The 17,500-nt window shown below is 47.1% G+C and overlaps 2 protein-coding genes across 2 annotated transcripts in view; both read right to left on the bottom strand.

Moving 5' to 3' along the window:
- The window catches only part of LOC137653853 (nucleolar protein 58-like), a 29,628-nt gene extending 13,023 nt beyond the window's left edge, over positions 1–16,605 (bottom strand). The window contains exon 1 of the mRNA XM_068387504.1: positions 16,018–16,605. Coding sequence (XP_068243605.1) covers positions 16,018–16,605 — 588 coding nt within the window. The remainder of the gene's footprint in view (positions 1–16,017) is intronic.
- Positions 16,606–16,678: 73 nt separating this feature from the next.
- Positions 16,679–17,449, bottom strand: LOC137653852 (golgin subfamily A member 6-like protein 22). Its single transcript, XM_068387502.1, has one exon. It carries the CDS (start codon positions 17,447–17,449, stop codon positions 16,679–16,681), a length of 771 nt encoding a protein of 256 aa, XP_068243603.1.
- Between the last annotated feature and the right edge of the window lie 51 nt (positions 17,450–17,500).

Here is a 17,500-nt window from a genome sequence, read left to right as displayed (position 1 = left end):
GCAGGCTAGGCGGTGAAGCCAAGCACCATTGTTTTGCTGGGCGGTAAAGCCAAGCGGGCCAGGTGGTGAAGCCAAGCGCCATTGTAAGCTGGGCTGTGAAGCCAAGCGCCATTGTCAGCTGGGCACTGAAGCCAAGCGGGCCAGGCGGTAAAGCCAAGCGCCATTGTTTTGCTGGGTGGTAAAGCCAAGCGGGCCAGGTGGTGAAGCCAAGCGCCATTGTTTTGCTGGGCGGTAAAGCCAAGCGGGCCAGGTGGTGAAGCCAAGCGCCATTGTAAGCCGGGCTGTGAAGCCAAGCGCCATTGTCAGCTGGGCACTGAAGCCAAGCGGGCCAGGCGGTGAAGCCAAGCGCCATTGTTTTGCTGGGCGGTAAAGCCAAGCGGGCCAGGTGGTGAAGCCAAGCTCCATTGTTTTGCTGGGCGGTAAAGCCAAGCGGGCCAGGTGGTGAAGCCAAGCGCCATTGTTTTGCTGGGCGGTAAAGCCAAGCGGGCCAGGTGGTGAAGCCAAGCGCTATTGTTTTGCTGGGTGGTAAAGCCAAGCAGGCCAGGTGGTGAAGCCAAGCACCATTGTTTTGCCGGGCGTTGAAGCCATGCGGGCCAGGCGGTGAAGCCAAGCGCCATTGTTTTGCTGGGCGGTAAAGCCAAGCGGGCCAGGTGGTGAAGCCAAGCGCCATTGTTTTGTTGGGCGGTAAAGCCAAGCGGGCCAGGTGGTGAAGCCAAGCACCATTGTTTTGCCGGGCGTTGAAGCCAAGCGGGCCAGGCGGTAAAGCCAAGTGCCATTGTTTTCCTGGGCGGTAAAGCCAAGCGGGCCAGGTGGTGAAGCCAAGCACCATTGTTTTGCCGGGCGTTGAAGCCAAGCGGGCCAGGCGGTGAAGCCAAGCGCCATTGTTTTGCTGGGCGGTAAAGCCAAGCGGGCCAGGTGGTGAAGTCAAGCGCCATTGTAAGCCGGGCAGTGAAGCCAAGCGGGCCAGGCAGTGAAGCCAAGTGCCATTGTTTTGCTGGACGGTGAAGCCAAGCGCCATTGTAGGCCGGGTGTTGAAGCCAAGCACCATTCTTTTGCCAGGCGGTGAAGCCAAGCAGGCCAGGTGGTGAAGCCAAACACCATTGTTTTGCCAGGCACTGAAGCCAAGAGGGCCAGGCAATGAAGCCAAGCGCCATTGTTGTGCCGGGCGCTGAAGCCAAGCGGGCCAGGCAATGGAGCTAAGCGCCATTGTTGGGGCGGGCAGTGAAGCCAAGCGGGCCAGTGGTGAAGCCAAGCGCCATTTTAGGCCAGGCGGTGAAGCCAAGTGCCATTGTAGGCCAGGCGGTGAAACCAAGCGCTATTTTAGGCCAGGCCGTGAAGCCAAGTGCCATTGTTGGGCCGGGGGTGAAGCCAAGCGTCATGTTTGGGCCGGGCGGTTAAGCCAAGTGGTCCGTGCGGTGAAGCCAAGCGGGCCAGGCGGTGAAGCCAAGCGCCATTGTAGGCAAGGCAGTGAAGCCAAGCAGGCCAGGTGGTGAAGCCAAGCAGGCCAGGTGGTGAAGCCAAGCGTCATTTTCCCCACCCAAACAGGATGCGCTTATTCATCACTATACAGATGTTCTTCACCTGCATAGCCAGTCCTTAAGCCTAAAAAAAAAAAACCTTAAGCCGAAAAAAAAAAAAATCAATTTACCAATCCTAAGCGCTATTGTTGGACCAGGCGGTGAAGCCAGGCAGGCCAGGCGATGAAGCCAAGCGCCATTGTTGTGCCGGGCGATGAAGCCAAGCGGGCCAAGCAATGAAGCCAAGCGCCATTGTTGTGCCAGGCGATGAAGCCAAGCGGGCCAGGCGGTGAAGCCAAGCGCCATTGTTGGGCCGGGCAGTGAAGCCAAGCGGGCCAGGTGGTGAAGCGAAGCGCTATTTTAGGCCAGATGGTGAAGCCAAGTGCCATTGTAGGCCAGACAGTGAAGCAAAGCGCCATTGAAGGCCAGGTGGTGAAGCCAAGCGTCATTCTTGGGCTGGTCGGCAAAGCCAAGTGGGCAGTACAGTGAAGCCAAGCGTCAATTTTTGGCCGGTTGGTGAAGCCAAGCGTCATTTTATCCACTCAAACAAGACACGCTCATTCATCATTATCAGAGTTTCTTCACCTGCTTAGCCAGTCCTTAAGCCTAAAAAAGAACCTTAAACCTAAAAGAAAAAAAATACCTTAAGCCAAAAAAAAAAAAAAAGAAAAAAATCAATTTAACAATCCTAAGCGCTATTGTTGGGCCAGGCTGTGAAGCCAAGCGGGCCTGGCGATGAAGCCAAGTGCAATTGTTGTGCCGGGCAATGAAGCCAAGCGGACCAGGCAATGAAGCCAAGCGCCATTGTTGTGCCGGGCGATGAAGCCAAGCGGGCCTGGCGGTGAAGCCAAGCGCCATTGTTGTGCCGGGCAATGAAGCCAAGCAGGCCAGGCAATGAAGCCAAGTGCCATTGTTGTGCCGGGCAATGAAGCCAAGCGGGCCAGGCAATGGAGCCAAGCGCCATTGTTGGGGCGGGCAGTGAAGCCAAGCGGGCCAGTGGTGAAGCCAAGCGCCATTTTAGGCCAGGCGGTGAAGCCAAGTGCCATTGTAGGCCAGGCGGTGAAACCAAGCGCCATTGAAGGCCGGGTGGTGAAGCCAATCGTCATTCTTGGGCTGGTCGGCAAAGCCAAGTGGGCAGTACAGTGAAGCCAAGCGTCAATTTTTGGCCGGTTGGTGAAGCCAAGCGTAATTTTATCCACTCAAACAAGACACGCTCATTCATCATTATCAGAGTTTCTTCACCTGCTTAGCCAGTCCTTAAGCCTAAAAAAGAACCTTAAACCTAAAAGAAAAAAAATACCTTAAGCCAAAAAAAAAAAAAGAAAAAAATCAATTTAACAATCCTAAGCGCTATTGTTGGGCCAGGCTGTGAAGCCAAGCGGGCCTGGCGATGAAGCCAAGTGCAATTGTTGTGCCGGGCAATGAAGCCAAGCGGACCAGGCAATGAAGCCAAGCGCCATTGTTGTGCCGGGCGATGAAGCCAAGCGGGCCAGGCGGTGAAGCCAAGCGCCATTGTTGTGCCGGGCAATGAAGCCAAGCAGGCCAGGCAATGAAGCCAAGCGCCATTGTTGTGCCGGGCGCTGAAGCCAAGCGGGCCAGGCAATGGAGCTAAGCGCCATTGTTGGGGCGGGCAGTGAAGCCAAGCGGGCCAGTGGTGAAGCCAAGCGCCATTTTAGGCCAGGCGGTGAAGCCAAGTGCCATTGTAGGCCAGGCGGTGAAACCAAGCGCCATTGAAGGCCGGGTGGTGAAGCCAAGCGTCATTGTTGGGCTGGTCGGCAAAGCCAAGTGGGCAGTACAGTGAAGCCAAGCGTCAATTTTTGGCCGGTTGGTGAAGCCAAGCGTCATTTTATCCACTCAAACAAGACACGCTCATTCATCATTATCAGAGTTTCTTCACCTGCTTAGCCAGTCCTTAAGCCTAAAAAAGAACCTTAAACCTAAAAGAAAAAAAATACCTTAAGCCAAAAAAAAAAAAGAAAAAAATCAATTTAACAATCCTAAGCGCTATTGTTGGGCCAGGCTGTGAAGCCAAGCGGGCCTGGCGATGAAGCCAAGTGCAATTGTTGTGCCGGGCAATGAAGCCAAGCGGACCAGGCAATGAAGCCAAGCGCCATTGTTGTGCCGGGCGATGAAGCCAAGCGGGCCTGGCGGTGAAGCCAAGCGCCATTGTTGTGCCGGGCAATGAAGCCAAGCAGGCCAAGCAATGAAGCCAAGCGCCATTGTTGTGCCGGGCGATGAAGCCAAGCGGGCCAGGCAATGGAGCCAAGCGCCATTGTTGGGGCGGGCAGTGAAGCCAAGCGGGCCAGTGGTGAAGCCAAGCGCTATTTTAGGCCAGGCGGTGAAGCCAAGTGCCATTGTAGGCCAGGCGGTGAAACCAAGCGCCATTGAAGGCCGGGTGGTGAAGCCAAGCGTCATTGTTGGGCTGGTCGGCAAAGCCAAGTGGGCAGTACAGTGAAGCCAAGCGTCAATTTTTGGCCGGTTGGTGAAGCCAAGCGTCATTTTATCCACTCAAACAAGACACGCTCATTCATCATTATCAGAGTTTCTTCACCTGCTTAGCCAGTCCTTAAGCCTAAAAAAGAACCTTAGACCTAAAAGAAAAAAAATACCTTAAGCCAAAAAAAAAAAAAAAGAAAAAAATCAATTTAACAATCCTAAGCAATATTGTTGGGCCAGGCTGTGAAGCCAAGCGGGCCTGGCGATGAAGCCAAGTGCAATTGTTGTGCCGGGCAATGAAGCCAAGCAGGCCAGGCAATGAACCCAAGCGCCATTGTTGTGCCGGGCAATGAAAGCCAAGCAGGCCAGGCAATGAAGCCAAGCGCCATTGTTGTGCCGGGCGATGAAGCCAAGCGGGCCAGGCAATGGAGCCAAGCGCCATTGTTGGGGCGGGCAGTGAAGCCAAGCAGGCCAGTGGTGAAGCCAAGCGCTATTTTAGGCCAGGCGGTGAAGCCAAGTGCCATTGTAGGCCAGGCGGTGAAACCAAGCGCCATTGAAGGCCGGGTGGTGAAGCCAAGCGTCATTGTTGGGCTGGTCGGCAAAGCCAAGTGGGCAGTACAGTGAAGCCAAGCGTCAATTTTTGGCCGGTTGGTGAAGCCAAGCGTCATTTTATCCACTCAAACAAGACACGCTCATTCATCATTATCAGAGTTTCTTCACCTGCTTAGCCAGTCCTTAAGCCTAAAAAAGAACCTTAGACCTAAAAGAAAAAAAATACCTTAAGCCAAAAAAAAAAAAAAAGAAAAAAATCAATTTAACAATCCTAAGCGCTATTGTTGGGCCAGGCTGTGAAGCCAAGCGGGCCTGGCGATGAAGCCAAGTGCAATTGTTGTGCCGGGCAATGAAGCCAAGCGGGCCAGGCAATGAAGCCAAGCGCCATTGTTGTGCCGGGCGATGAAGCCAAGCGGGCCTGGCGGTGAAGCCAAGCGCCATTGTTGTGCCGGGCAATGAAGCCAAGCAGGCCAGGCAATGAAGCCAAGCGCCATTGTTGTGCCGGGCGATGAAGCCAAGCGGGCCAGGCAATGAAGCCAAGCGGGCCAGGCAATGATGCCAAGCGCCATTGTTGGGGCGGGCATTGAAGCCAAGCGGGCCAGTGGTGAAGCCAAGCGCCATTTTAGGCCAGGCGGTGAAGCCAAGTGCCATTGTAGGCCAGGCGGTGAAACCAAGCGCCATTGAAGGCCGGGTGGTGAAGCCAAGCGTCATTGTTGGGCTGGTCGGCAAAGCCAAGTGGGCAGTACAGTGAAGCCAAGCGTCATTTTTTGGCCGGTTGGTGAAGCCAAGCGTCATTTTATCCACTCAAACAAGACACGCTTATTCATCATTATCAGAGTTTCTTCACCTGCTTAGCCAGTCCTTAAGCCTAAAAAAGAACCTTAAACCTAAAAAAAAAAAAACTTAAGCCAAAAAAAAAAGAAAAAAATCAATTAAACAATCCTAAGCGCTATTGTTGGGCCAGGCTGTGAAGCCAAGCGGGCCTGGCGATGAAGCCAAGCGCCATTGTTGTGCCGGGCAATGAAGCCAAGCGGGCCAGGCAATGAAGCCAAGTGCCATTGTTGTGCCGGGCGATGAAGCCAAGCGGGCCAGGCGGTGAAGCCAAGCGGGCCAGGCGGTGAAGCCAAGCGGGCCAGGCGGTGAAGCCAAGCGGGCCAGGCGGTGAAGCCAAGCGCCATTGTTGGGCCGGGCAGTGAAGCCAAGCAGGCCAGGCAATGGAGCCAAGCGCCATTTTAGGCCAGGCGGTGAAGCCAAGTGCCATTGTAGGCCGGGCGGTGAAGCCAAGCGGGCCAGGCGATGAAGCCAAGCGGGCCAGGCAATGAAGCCAAGCGCCATTGTTGTGCCGGGCGATAAAGCCATGCGGGCCAGGCGGTGAAGCCAAGTGCCATTGCTGGGCCGGACAGTGAAGCCAAGCGGGCCAGGTGGTGAAGCCAAGCACCATTTTATGCCAGGTGGTGAAGCCAATTGCCATTTTAGGCCAGGCGGTGAAGCCAAGTGCCATTGTAGGCCGGGCGGTGAAGCCAAGCGTCATTTTACCCACTCATACAAGACACGCTCATTCATCATTATCAGGGTTTCTTCACTTGCATAGCCAGTCTTTAAGCCTAAAAAAGAACCTCAAACCTAAAAAAAAACCTTAAGCCTAAAAAAAAACCTTAAGCCTAAAAAAAAACCTTAAGCCTACAAAAAACGTTAAGCCTAAAAAAAAAACCTTAAGCCTAAAAAAACCTTAAACCTAAAAAATAAACCTTAAGCTTAAAAAAAACCTTAAACCTAAAAAAAATGAAGAATTTTGTAAGGGCATCAGCTCACCAATTGTAAGGACCAAAACTTACTCTGCTCATCCCAGTTCTTCAACCTTCATCAGCAGCCATTTGATATCAGAACACCTTTCCAGACTGACCTGCTCCGAATGGCGCAGCTTCTTTCACTAGCTGATTATCTTGGTCCAACCTGTAAGGACAAGACTGCCTACTAGAAGAAGCCTAGCTCGTTTTCTCTGCAGAGCCGGTCTTCTAGATTTTTTGGGCTCAAGCCATGTCGTGCTGATGGAAGTTCCCTCATTAGTAGCTTCCTAGGTTATATGTGACTACAGTGATATATCCCAGAGAATTTACCGAAGGTATCCAGAATTCTAACTCCTGGAGCGAATATCCCTTAAAATTTTAAAAAGGGATATCGAGTAAGAACGTATTGGCACGCCTCATAGCAATCTGCACCCCAGATAGTGTTTTACGCTTCGAGGAGGTGTGGCAAAAATAAAAAGGGGGGCCCTCCAAAGGCCATCCCCGTTCCCGTACTACTATTGAGAGTACAACAGCACCATTCCCACGATAGTGGCCATTCCTTTTTTTGTAGCGATTTCGCTCGGTGGTATTTCCCTGTGATCTAATTTTTCGATCGTTTAAAGGATTATTAATCATGCTTTCATCATCTTCTTCCGCCTTTGGAAAGTTGAGTATCGGGTCTTTACTATGAATATATTTTAGCTCCTGTTTCACAATGAAATTAAAGTATTTTATTGTGCCTAAGAGCTAGGCCAGCTACTGGAGGCGCCGTGGGCGCTGTCGTTCGTTAGGCATGTGTTATTTAGTTAGCAGAACGACTTCCAGTTTTTAAATAGCTTTATTTAATTATTGTAATTATTTAGCTATTTAGGCATTTATTCGTGTGAAGATTTGATTATGTGCATAATTATTTCCTTTTCCTCTGTCGATCGTATAGTTAGAGTTTCGGTGATTTAGGTAACCGAGATCTCGTCTAGCCTAGATAACCTAACCTAGACATTTTTCTATACGTTCGACATTCCCCGGTTACCCTCGTGTATTGTTTTCATTCATTGGAGACTGATACCTCCTAGAATGTTATGAAACATTACACGTCTCTTCGGAGATTTAAGGGTAATCTCTTTCCCTCTGAGTGTAGCCTCGGGCTACAACCCTATTAGCCGTGCTTTGAATTTTATTCAGACATGGCTAACCTGGGGTTTGTTTCTGCTTATTCCCTTAACCATTGGTTGTGGATATACCAGCAGGTTTTGGGGATTTAGTCAGAATCTCAGAGTATTTAGTCTTATGTTGGCGACCTGCCGGCAGGGTGAATGGGTTGTAGGATACCATCATTCCCCTGCCGGCAAGGTGGCTGGCAATGGAGGTTAGCCCTCCATAGCCGCTTAGAGTTATGGTAGTATACCATCTTCTCCTTGCGACTAAAAGACTAGTCCTGTGCCACAGTACCCTGGGCTAAAGAGTGATATTCTTTTAGCCTACGATAACGTGGCACTGGAACTCTGTTTCTCCTTCATTGAGAGGAGGCGGTAGTACCGCCATTCCCTTAACTGTGTCGGCAGTCTCTGGGTTGGAGAACTGAGTCTCTCCTGTCACCTGAGATTCTGCTGATACTGAAACAGAGTTTCTTTTATAGGTGGTAGGTCTGACAATTTTATCAGTTCCTTTCACACTCGTTACAGGACCCTGTTCCCTACCCCTCTATCCTCTTTTGATGGTTGATCCATTGTCTTTCTTTAAGCTGACATCTTGCAACCTTACCATTGCCGGTAGGTTGCTGGAGCCAGCCAGACTCCCTCTCTAGTCATGGCTGACGGCAGGGCATACTGCCGCCAGCCAGCCCGGCCGGCAACTGCCGGCCTGGCCGGCAGCCAAGAAGACTGCCGACAGTTTGAGACTGCCGGCAACTGCCGGCCTGGCCGGCAGCCAAGAAGACTGCCGACAGTTTGAGACTGCCGGCAACTGCCGGCCCAATAGCCAACTGCCAGCCTGGCCGGCAGCCAAGAAGGCTGCCGACAGTCTCCGACTGTCGGCAACTGCCGGCCCAATCGCCAACTGCCGGCCTGGCCAGCAGTTGCGACCATGATGGCCGTGAGTGGGTAGTCCCTTCTGTCCCCAAGGTTCTTCAGTCCTCCCTTAGACTGCTGCTATAGGTTCTGTTACCGGGGTACTGCCGGCCGGGCCGGCAAAGACAGTGCTGACTCAGTTGGCAGCACGCCGACTGTACTGGTACTGTCGGCGGGTTGCCGGCCGGCAGTGTATAGGTGGTACCTTGCCGGCAATAGTACTTTAGCTACATAGAAACCTGAATGTTACATTCTCCCCTTCTATTAGAACCTTCTTTCTGGAGAAAGGCAGTCAAATTAGACTTTTACATCATTAATTACTGTATACATTTACAGTAAGGAATAGCCTTTTTTCCATACTATCTCTCTCTCTCTCTCTCTCTCTCTCTCTCTCTAGCTAGCACTGCCGGGTATGCCGGCAAGACCTAGCTAGACTGGCAACATGCCGGCTGAACTACTGCATAGGTTATACAGATAGCCAGTATATCTCAGTATAGAATATACTGCAGATAGAAAACCACTATATATCTTATACTAGTAGTAATTTCCAATATATTTTGGATATCCAACTCGGGCATTTGCTAAGCCTAATCCTATATTGAATGAATATGATTTCTTCACTATCCTGATTAGAAATAAGTTTTAGGATTACCCTACAATATTAAATACTTCAAGGCAAGAGTAATACACTCCTAACCCTTAAAGGGTAGAGCCTTTATCCTTGAGTCTCCCTGATCAGGAAACTCTATATTTTAATATAGTAGGAAGACTACAGCAAATGGGCTGAGTGGGATATACAAATATATGTCTTTATTTTTTTTCTAGTCCAGCTGGCTACATGCTAGATGGACCGTACTGTCATATGCTGCTATGAAGGCAGCATAATGACTAGACTACAATACATAAGGTACAGTAGCCAGTAAATTGCAATATAGACTTACTGCAATTAGAAAACTACAGTACCATTATACAGTAGTAATTTCTAACATACCTTGGGTATCCTTGTACGACCATTCTGCTGATACCACTCATATATTGAATGAATATTTTCTTCAATAGTCTGATCTAGAATCAGTCATCCTGACCCGACAGTATTAACATTATTTTGGGACAGTGATTTGATACTTCTCTACCCCTAGGGGTAAGAGCCTTTCTACTTGGAGTTTCTCAATAGAGAAAGCTCCATGTAGTTACAATAATACTGAGGGGAGGTAGCACCATTTGCTCGCAGGGGTACACAAGTATGTATCTCCTATTATCCCTTTATAGCTTACTATCCTAAGCTATTCTGTTGTAGATGACATTTACATGTTGATTATCAAAGAAATAATCCCTTGTATACTCATTTGGTTTTCCTTTCTTTACAGGAGGAACACCAGATATCTTGTGCTGCAGTCCTCTGCAAGGCCAAGAGTAAGTACTTTTACGATCATAATACTTGCAGGTTGCATTCCCCCTGCAATATTATTTCCGGATCCCTACATTATTGGAACCCACAGGTTTGCAATATATGTCGGACATTAATGTCTGTAGGTTTTGAAAATCCCAAGTCTACGGAGACTAGGGATACAGCTCAATATAAATTACGCAACTGGGTGAGAGGCTTCCAAAAGATCTCTCCGGGACCTTTCCTACCTAATGATAGGATGCGTAAGCTACTATTTCCAAAGGCAAGCGAGGAAATAGTAGTGCCTCAGGAGCCAACTACATCCCCTGACGGCCAGAAAACTCCAAGATAGAAGAGATAAATGTTGTGTCGGAATTTCCTCCACCTATGCCGGCTATAGAGCCATCGATGTCAACATCTTCGTCTTCTACCCCTCTATTGGATAATGTGGTACAATTATGTATCCAACTGAAGATTCAGATAGAGAGCTTTCGTAAACAAAACGGAAAGCAGGAAGTAAAACCTAAGATAGAGCCTCGTAAAGCTTCTCTTGTCGCTTCCCACGGGTCAGTCAAACGACCCATGAATCAAGACCTGCCAACATGCTCCATAACCAATCCCTGGAGGTTTGCGGAGCAGATGTCGATTTCAAATGGCAATCTCTACATCTCAGAGAAAATAGGTGCGGTTCCTTTGGACAAAATTCAATTTTGGCCAAGCTTTGATGCTTTCCCTAGTTGTTGGGTCCGACTGAAGTACGAACCAAAGTCAGAAAAAGGAACGGAACCAAAGGAGGTCATGATTCTTGACCATGATAAGGCACAGACTATCCTCTCAGGCAGTCTGAAAAGGGCGGGTTATTCAGAAACGAAGGTATTCTCACTGAATAACAGACACCCTTCCTTTCTTGCTCCTACTTCACTCTCATTCCCCTTTATGGGGAAGGCATTTACTTCTGTTGTCAAAGCTGTAGAGGCGGGTGAGCCATGTCCCACACTCGATGAGTGCAAGCCTTTGTCACCAGCTTTTCCCGGACAAGAAAAGGATTGGAAGGAAGTCCATTTGACATTTTCAGTAGGAAAATTAGACAAGGATGTCGCAAGTCGACAATTCAATGTATGTCTCCCTAAATTGTCCGATTTGCTCTTGTTTAATGAACACGAGTCAAAGGAGAGACTTGCGACATCCCTTTCTCTACAAAACTACATAGAGTTGCGTTCAACCTTTGAAAACACCCCAGACATGCTCATGGTCATAGCCAAAATGCATATGGCTACCTTGCTAAAGGACCTTTACGCCTTTGTGAAGGCTAGGAGAGCATGTAGAGAGTTTGTGTTCGCTGCTGCAACAGTGAAACACGAAACATGGAAGCTAATATCTTCCAACATCTGGGGTAAAGACCTCTTCCCACAAGAGATCATTAAGGAAGTAATTAAGAATGCCACCATGGAGAACATAAGTCTTCTCCAAAAATGGGGCATTCCCTCAAAGAGAAGATCTTCCGTGGTTGTGGGTCCCCAACCTAAAAATAAGATCGAAAATACTGGAAATATCCGGGCTGCTCAACAACAGCCCATTATTCCAGTGACCACGATGCTACAGGCAGATGGTCAAAAGTCTAAGCCTGCTGACTATTCGAAGCATAAAGACGCTTCGGCTAGGAGGAACATTCCCTCAGGATCGCAGGACCTTCGATCCTTCGGTCCAGAGCCTATTCAAGATGAGCCATTGATGGGAATCAGAAATGTCCCTACTATTATCCCCTTACCTTCTCCTACAGTTCAAAACCCTCCTGGTGGAGTATACCTGAGAGCTATAGAGCATACAGGCAGTAAGAAAGCTATGGCTCATCGAGTTCCAGGGAAGGCTATTTTGTGTTCACGAGAAGGACTTAAGAAATCTCTGAGTCATTCTGAACCTGTCGCCACTCAACAAGTTCATAATAAACTACAAGTTCTGAATGTTAATCCTTCTGAACATATGGACCTGGTTCCAATTAAGGGTGTTCGTAGTCTTGTTAGACCTGAAAGGTGTCCTCCGGAACCTTCCAGTCAACCACCCCCTTCCTCCTATCTAGGATTCATGTCACGAAGAGTAACATTCATCCTAGAATAGATACATATCAGACTCACAGTCCTAAGTATCTTCATAGAGATATCCCGGTTCCTGGGACATCACAGATGCAAGATAAGCTTCTAGAAGTCTCGACTTTCTCCAGCTCTAGGGTTTCGATGGCTAAAAAACCATCGAAGCCCTCAGTCACATCAACTCTCTTTTCCCTTGGGAATTTAAAAGGAGATCCTAAGGTCTGTCAAGAGACTCAGCTAATCGATCAGATTCCCAAAATGCCAACAAGGAAAAGCGCTAGACTTTCCCCAATTCGCAATAGTGACAGATCTAGTGCAAAGAGCACATCGGAAGGATGCGTTAAGAGTCTGGAGAAAACACGCATCAAACGCTTGAAGAGTTCAAATAAGACTGAGATCGGTCCCTCTTTATTCGCTTCTTTAACAAAAGTTAAGACACGAAAGTCTCAGAACTCTGCTGGTCCTTTCATGAGCGGGGAAGCCCCCTCCACACAGATCAGACCCCCTACGACTGATCTGGTACACTGAAGCGATAATAAGACGTCACAATCGAACGTCTCGTACAGTCTTGGGTGAAGTTACCCATCCCTTTCCTAAAGGGATGGCACCTAACAGCAGTTCATTTACAACTGATCCACGATGTGACGGTGGATACTCTATCACGATCCAAGGCGATAGAGTTGGAATGGTCCATGGACGCAGACATATTCCCTCCCAGATGGGAACAAGTCCCGGAACTGCAGCTCGACCTCTTCATCACGAGCGTCTTCAAGAAACTACCTCGCTAACTAGCCCTATACGAGGATCCTCTAATGGGGCTGATAGACTAGATGAGGCCAGTCCTAGCTCCGATCCTAGGTATATTTCCGAAGGTTCAGAAATCAACTGCCTTCGGTTTATCACAGAGAACCCAAACCCTTCATTTCATGAATTTCTTGCTCTTGCGGTTAGAAAAAGGTTTGGGATCTCAGAAGGCAATATAGAATTCTTAGAAGAATACAAGGCTAAGTCTACTAGAAGACAATATGAGTCTTCCTGGAAGAAGTGGGTTGCGTTTGTCAAAACAAAAGGACCGAAAGAAATTTCTACGAACTTCTGTCTGTCCTTCTTTGTCCACCTTCATAGCCAAGGGCTGGCGGCCAATACGATAAATACGTGCAAGTCAGCTTTGACTAGGCCTCTCCGATATGCCTTCCAAGTGGATCTGGCGAATCAAATCTTTAATAAGATTCCGAAGGCATGTGCTAGCCTTAGGCCCGCAGTACCACCAAAGCCCATCTCTTGGTCTTTGGACAAGGTCTAACATTATGCCTCATCTGTGAACAATGAAGATTGTTCTCTTAAGGACCTAACCCAAAAGGTTATTTTCCTATTTGCTATAGCCTCTGGGGCTAGAGTTAATGAAATAGTGGCCCTATCCAGAGATGAGGGTCACATTCAGTTCACGGAATTAGGAGAACATAATCTCTTTCCTGATCCATCCTTTCTCGCAAAAAACGAGCTACCCACTAAGAGGTGGGGTCCCTGGAGAATCTGTCCTCTGAAGGAAGGTGTCTCTCTATGTCTTGTAGAGTGTCTAAAGGTCTATCTTCGTAGAACTTCAGACTTCAGGGGAGGACAGCTCTTTAAAGGAGAAACTTCGGGATCAAACTTATCTCTAAATCCGCTGAGGGCAAAGCTCACCTACTTTATTCGTAGAGCGGATCCGGACAGTACTCCCGCAGGTCATGATCCGAGAAAGATTGCTTCATCACTGAACTTCTTTCAGTTTATGAACTTTGAGCGTCTTCGTTCATACACTGGATGGAAATCATCCAGAGTGTTTTACAAAGACTATGCAAAACAAGCGCATGAACTAAAACACTTCGTAGTGGCGGCAGGCAGTGTATTAAAGCCTGCCCCCTAATTACTGTGATAAACAATTAATGGTTTGGGACCTCACATGTCCTCGCACATGTTCTGGATGAGAATCATCCACAGTGCTCTACAAACACTACGCTAAGTAAGTCCATGATCTGAAGCAGCTTGTGGTGACGTCAGGTAGAATATTTACCCTGCCGTCTATTCTACGATGAACAGTAATTGACTGGGACTGTCAATTAAGGGGAGAAGAGGTCATTCTTCTTAGGTATGTCTTCTTTTGATTAAGTGTTACCATGGTAACACTAGCTCTGTTTAAAATCCCAGGTGTGGAATTATACAGATAGCACTAGTGCCGGTGTACGAGGTACACAGTGCAGATAGAGGTAACCAGTACAGGAATTATAAAGAGCGATTATTTTATAATTTCTCTTCAATCTAAGAGTGGCATTCATTATTTCTTCCTTCAAGAAAGAAATACGGTCTACGTACTCGTTTCAGGTATAATCCCATTGTCATACTACATTCGTTTTGCTAACCATCTCTTGTAGTCATTTATTAGGAATAAATGTCTATTAGAATGTAGTGCGTCCACCTTCGCCAGACAATTGTATATATACATGCCAGAGTTTTTAACTTACTTAGTATGCATCCTTCATATATTTGTATGCATCAAATGATAGACATAAGAGACACTGATGTTAATTTACCAAATATACAACTTGAGACTATTTGTATACTGTATTCAGTGTGTACTTAAGTTTGGTCATACTATTTATGTTAACCTTAAAATCCCTTTTCTACTGTCTAGATGACTCTTCCCTGTAGGAGGCAGGAAGCACTAACATTGTTTATGATTAGTGATGATGACAAATAACGGTAACGTCACTGGTCTCATATGGTCCCCATGACCATAGAAAAGGTTGATATAAGGCACTGATGAAAATCCACAGATACATTAATGCTCTGGTATGCTTCCATCAGCACGACATGGCTTGAGCCCAAAAAACGGATTTTGAGCGAAGCGAAAAATCTATTTTTGGGTGAGATAGCCATGTCGTCCTGATGGACCCACCCATCTCTTCTGAAGAAGAGATCTTCAGTATCCCTTCCGTAGTACTGTATCTGTAACAGCCTATGCTCAATGCTACAAGGAATGGCCACTATTGTGGGAATGGCGCTGTTGTACTCTCAATAGTAGTACGGGAACGGGGATGGCCTTTGGAGGGCCCCCCCTTTTATTTTTGCCACACCTCCTCGAAGCGTAAAATACTATCTGGGGTGCAGATTGCTATGAGGCGTGCCAATACGTCCTTACGCGATATCCCTTTTTAAGATTTTAAGGGATATTCGCTCCAGGAGTTAGAATTCTGGATACCTTCGGTAAATTCTCTGGGATATATCACTGTAGTCACATATAACCTAGGAAGCTACTAATGAAGGAACTTCCATCAGGACGACATGGCTATCTCACCCAAAAATAGATTTTTCGCTTCGCTCAAAATCCGTTATTTCCCCAGAACCGCCCAAAGGTTGATATCCGAAAGAATAGATCTAGATATCCAACCATTTGTACACTTGACAAACGGTACAGAGCATACTAGAATCAGCGGGGTTTCTTTCCTCAGTAGGCCATTGTCCTCCAGGTTATTCCAAGAGTTGTAATTCAAGCTGGATAGGTTAAGCCTTGCATCCTCCAAGCTGGTCAGTCCTTCCAAGTATCCTCTCTCTAGCTGTCTATCAGTCAATCAGTCCATAGATCCGGTGGGGGGAGGGGATCTCCTTCCTGTGGATGTGGTATCTCGAACTTGTCCTGATTGGATTGAGCACAATTATCTGAAGGTTTGGTCCTGGCAAAACTTGGCTGAATCTCCTTTCCCTCACAAAATAAACTGAAATTAAACTTTTTGGGGGGGGTTTTCTTTTTTTTTTTTTTTTTTTTTGAGGTTTTTCGTTTTTAGGGGTTTTTTTAATTTTTTTTTTCATTTTTTATTTATTTACTTTTTTTGTTTTTTTGGGGTTTTTTCATTTTTTTTTTTATCCATTTGCTGATCGAAGTATTTAAGTACCAGTGAGACTCCTCAGAAGCCATTCGATATGATCAGCTGCTAATTGAACCTGCTTAATGGTACCACTGATGGTGATTAAATTACTATATTCGTGCCTTCGTGGCATATCTATTAAGCTGACTCCACTCTGCCGGGTGATTTCCATCAGCGTCCTTCCTTCCACTCCATATATGGCTCTGTGGAACTTCCTCGGGACATTCAAGTTGACAGTCACGTACCCGTTGAGGCCATAGTCCCTTGTGGTGGCGGCTCTAACCTTTTCACCTTGGAAGGTGATATGACTATTGTCGGATGAGGAGATGACCCTTTTGGGCTTCTCGGGTTCCAGGTCAAATACGATAGGTTTTCGAGTAGTTCTCTTCGCAATCTTTTCTTCCTTTTTCTTCTCCTCCTCCTCCTTCTCCTCGTCCCTGGAAGTTTCCTTTTGGAGCTTCTGCTCTTCCTGGCGGTTGTTGATGTCACGGAGAGCGCCTTTCTCAGCCTTACGTCCGTTGGCATCCTGGTCCTCTGCCTCGACTACTTTTTCCTCACTTTTATTGTCTCTGACATCCTTTTGGACATCTTCCTTCTGACCATCCTTAACATCCATCTCAGTCGAGATTTCTAAACTTGTCTTGTTTAGTCTCACTTTCCTGATTCCAGGTCTGTTTTCTTTCTTCTTATCTCCCCCTTCAAGTTCCTCCTTGAGTAAAGGGATGATCTCATTTGCCACAAGCAGCTCGTCCTTCAGACCAACATTTTCTTTGGTGAATTGGACGATCCTCTCCTCTGACATTTCCTTACTAGAACTTAGATGGGAGACACGTTCCTTGTGACTATTTCTCTCCTTGGTGATAGAAGCCATACTCTCCTTTTCAGACTTAACTTTTTCCAGTTCCTCCCTCAATTGAATATTTTTTTGCTCCAAGTCACTTAATTTATTCAATTGTTCTTTCTTGAGACTGTAACTCTTGTAAAAGGCATTTGTAGCGGCCATTCCTGATCAGATCATTTATCCTTGCCTCATTGAGGCTCTTTTCAAGTTCATGTCTCTGTTCTGAAATCTGCTCAATTACTTCCATCTTCTTTTTAACGAACTTTTCCAGTTTCCTTTTGTTTTGACGAACTTTTTCCAATTTCTCAGTGAGTTCAATATTTGATTTGTCATTTTCCATTAATTCATTTTTATATTGTTCAAGGACAACTTTTTGACTGCAGAGTTCCTGTTTTAGATGTTCGTTTGTTCGTTCCAGGTCGTCATTCTTGGTTGCCAAATTTTCCATCTCGATTTTCTTATCGATTTGAAGAGTTCCAATGATGTTACAGAGATGTTGATTCTCTGCTCTCAGCTCTTCATTCTCTGCTAAGAATTTCGATTCTACTTCCTTTTCCAAGAAACCGATGCGTTCCTCCAATGTCTTTTGAACATTCTCCTTCTCCTTCTCCTTCTCCACCTCCTGTCTTTTCTGTTCCTTTTCCTCTGGGGGTCCTCCTTCCACCTTCTCCTCCATCCCGCCCTCAGAGTTGAAGGGGTCCTTAGACCTTATCCAAGAAGTCATCTTATACATTAAGGATCCTTCCTCTTGTGGTTCCGTGAAAACCACACCGCAAACTGTCCTCTTAACTTTAAGATGGTCAGTAGTAAACTGGGACATCTTGTTAGTTCCTCCTTGTTGCAGGTTCAGCATTCCTAGAAATCCTTTAGTCATTTTTATTTGCATTGAAAATCTATAAGTTAGATAACTAGATTCTTCTTCTTT

Source organism: Palaemon carinicauda, chromosome 14 (genome assembly GCF_036898095.1).
Source record: "Palaemon carinicauda isolate YSFRI2023 chromosome 14, ASM3689809v2, whole genome shotgun sequence".
NCBI lineage: Eukaryota > Metazoa > Arthropoda > Malacostraca > Decapoda > Palaemonidae > Palaemon > Palaemon carinicauda.
Note: the sequence above shows the minus strand (reverse complement) of the source record. Positions and strands in the feature narration are given on the sequence as shown.

What these genes read in the sequence shown, in the direction of transcription:
- LOC137653852 (XM_068387502.1), bottom strand. Translation starts at nt 17,449, where the DNA reads ATGACTAAAGGATTTCTAGGAATGCTGAACCTGCAACAAGGAGGAACT.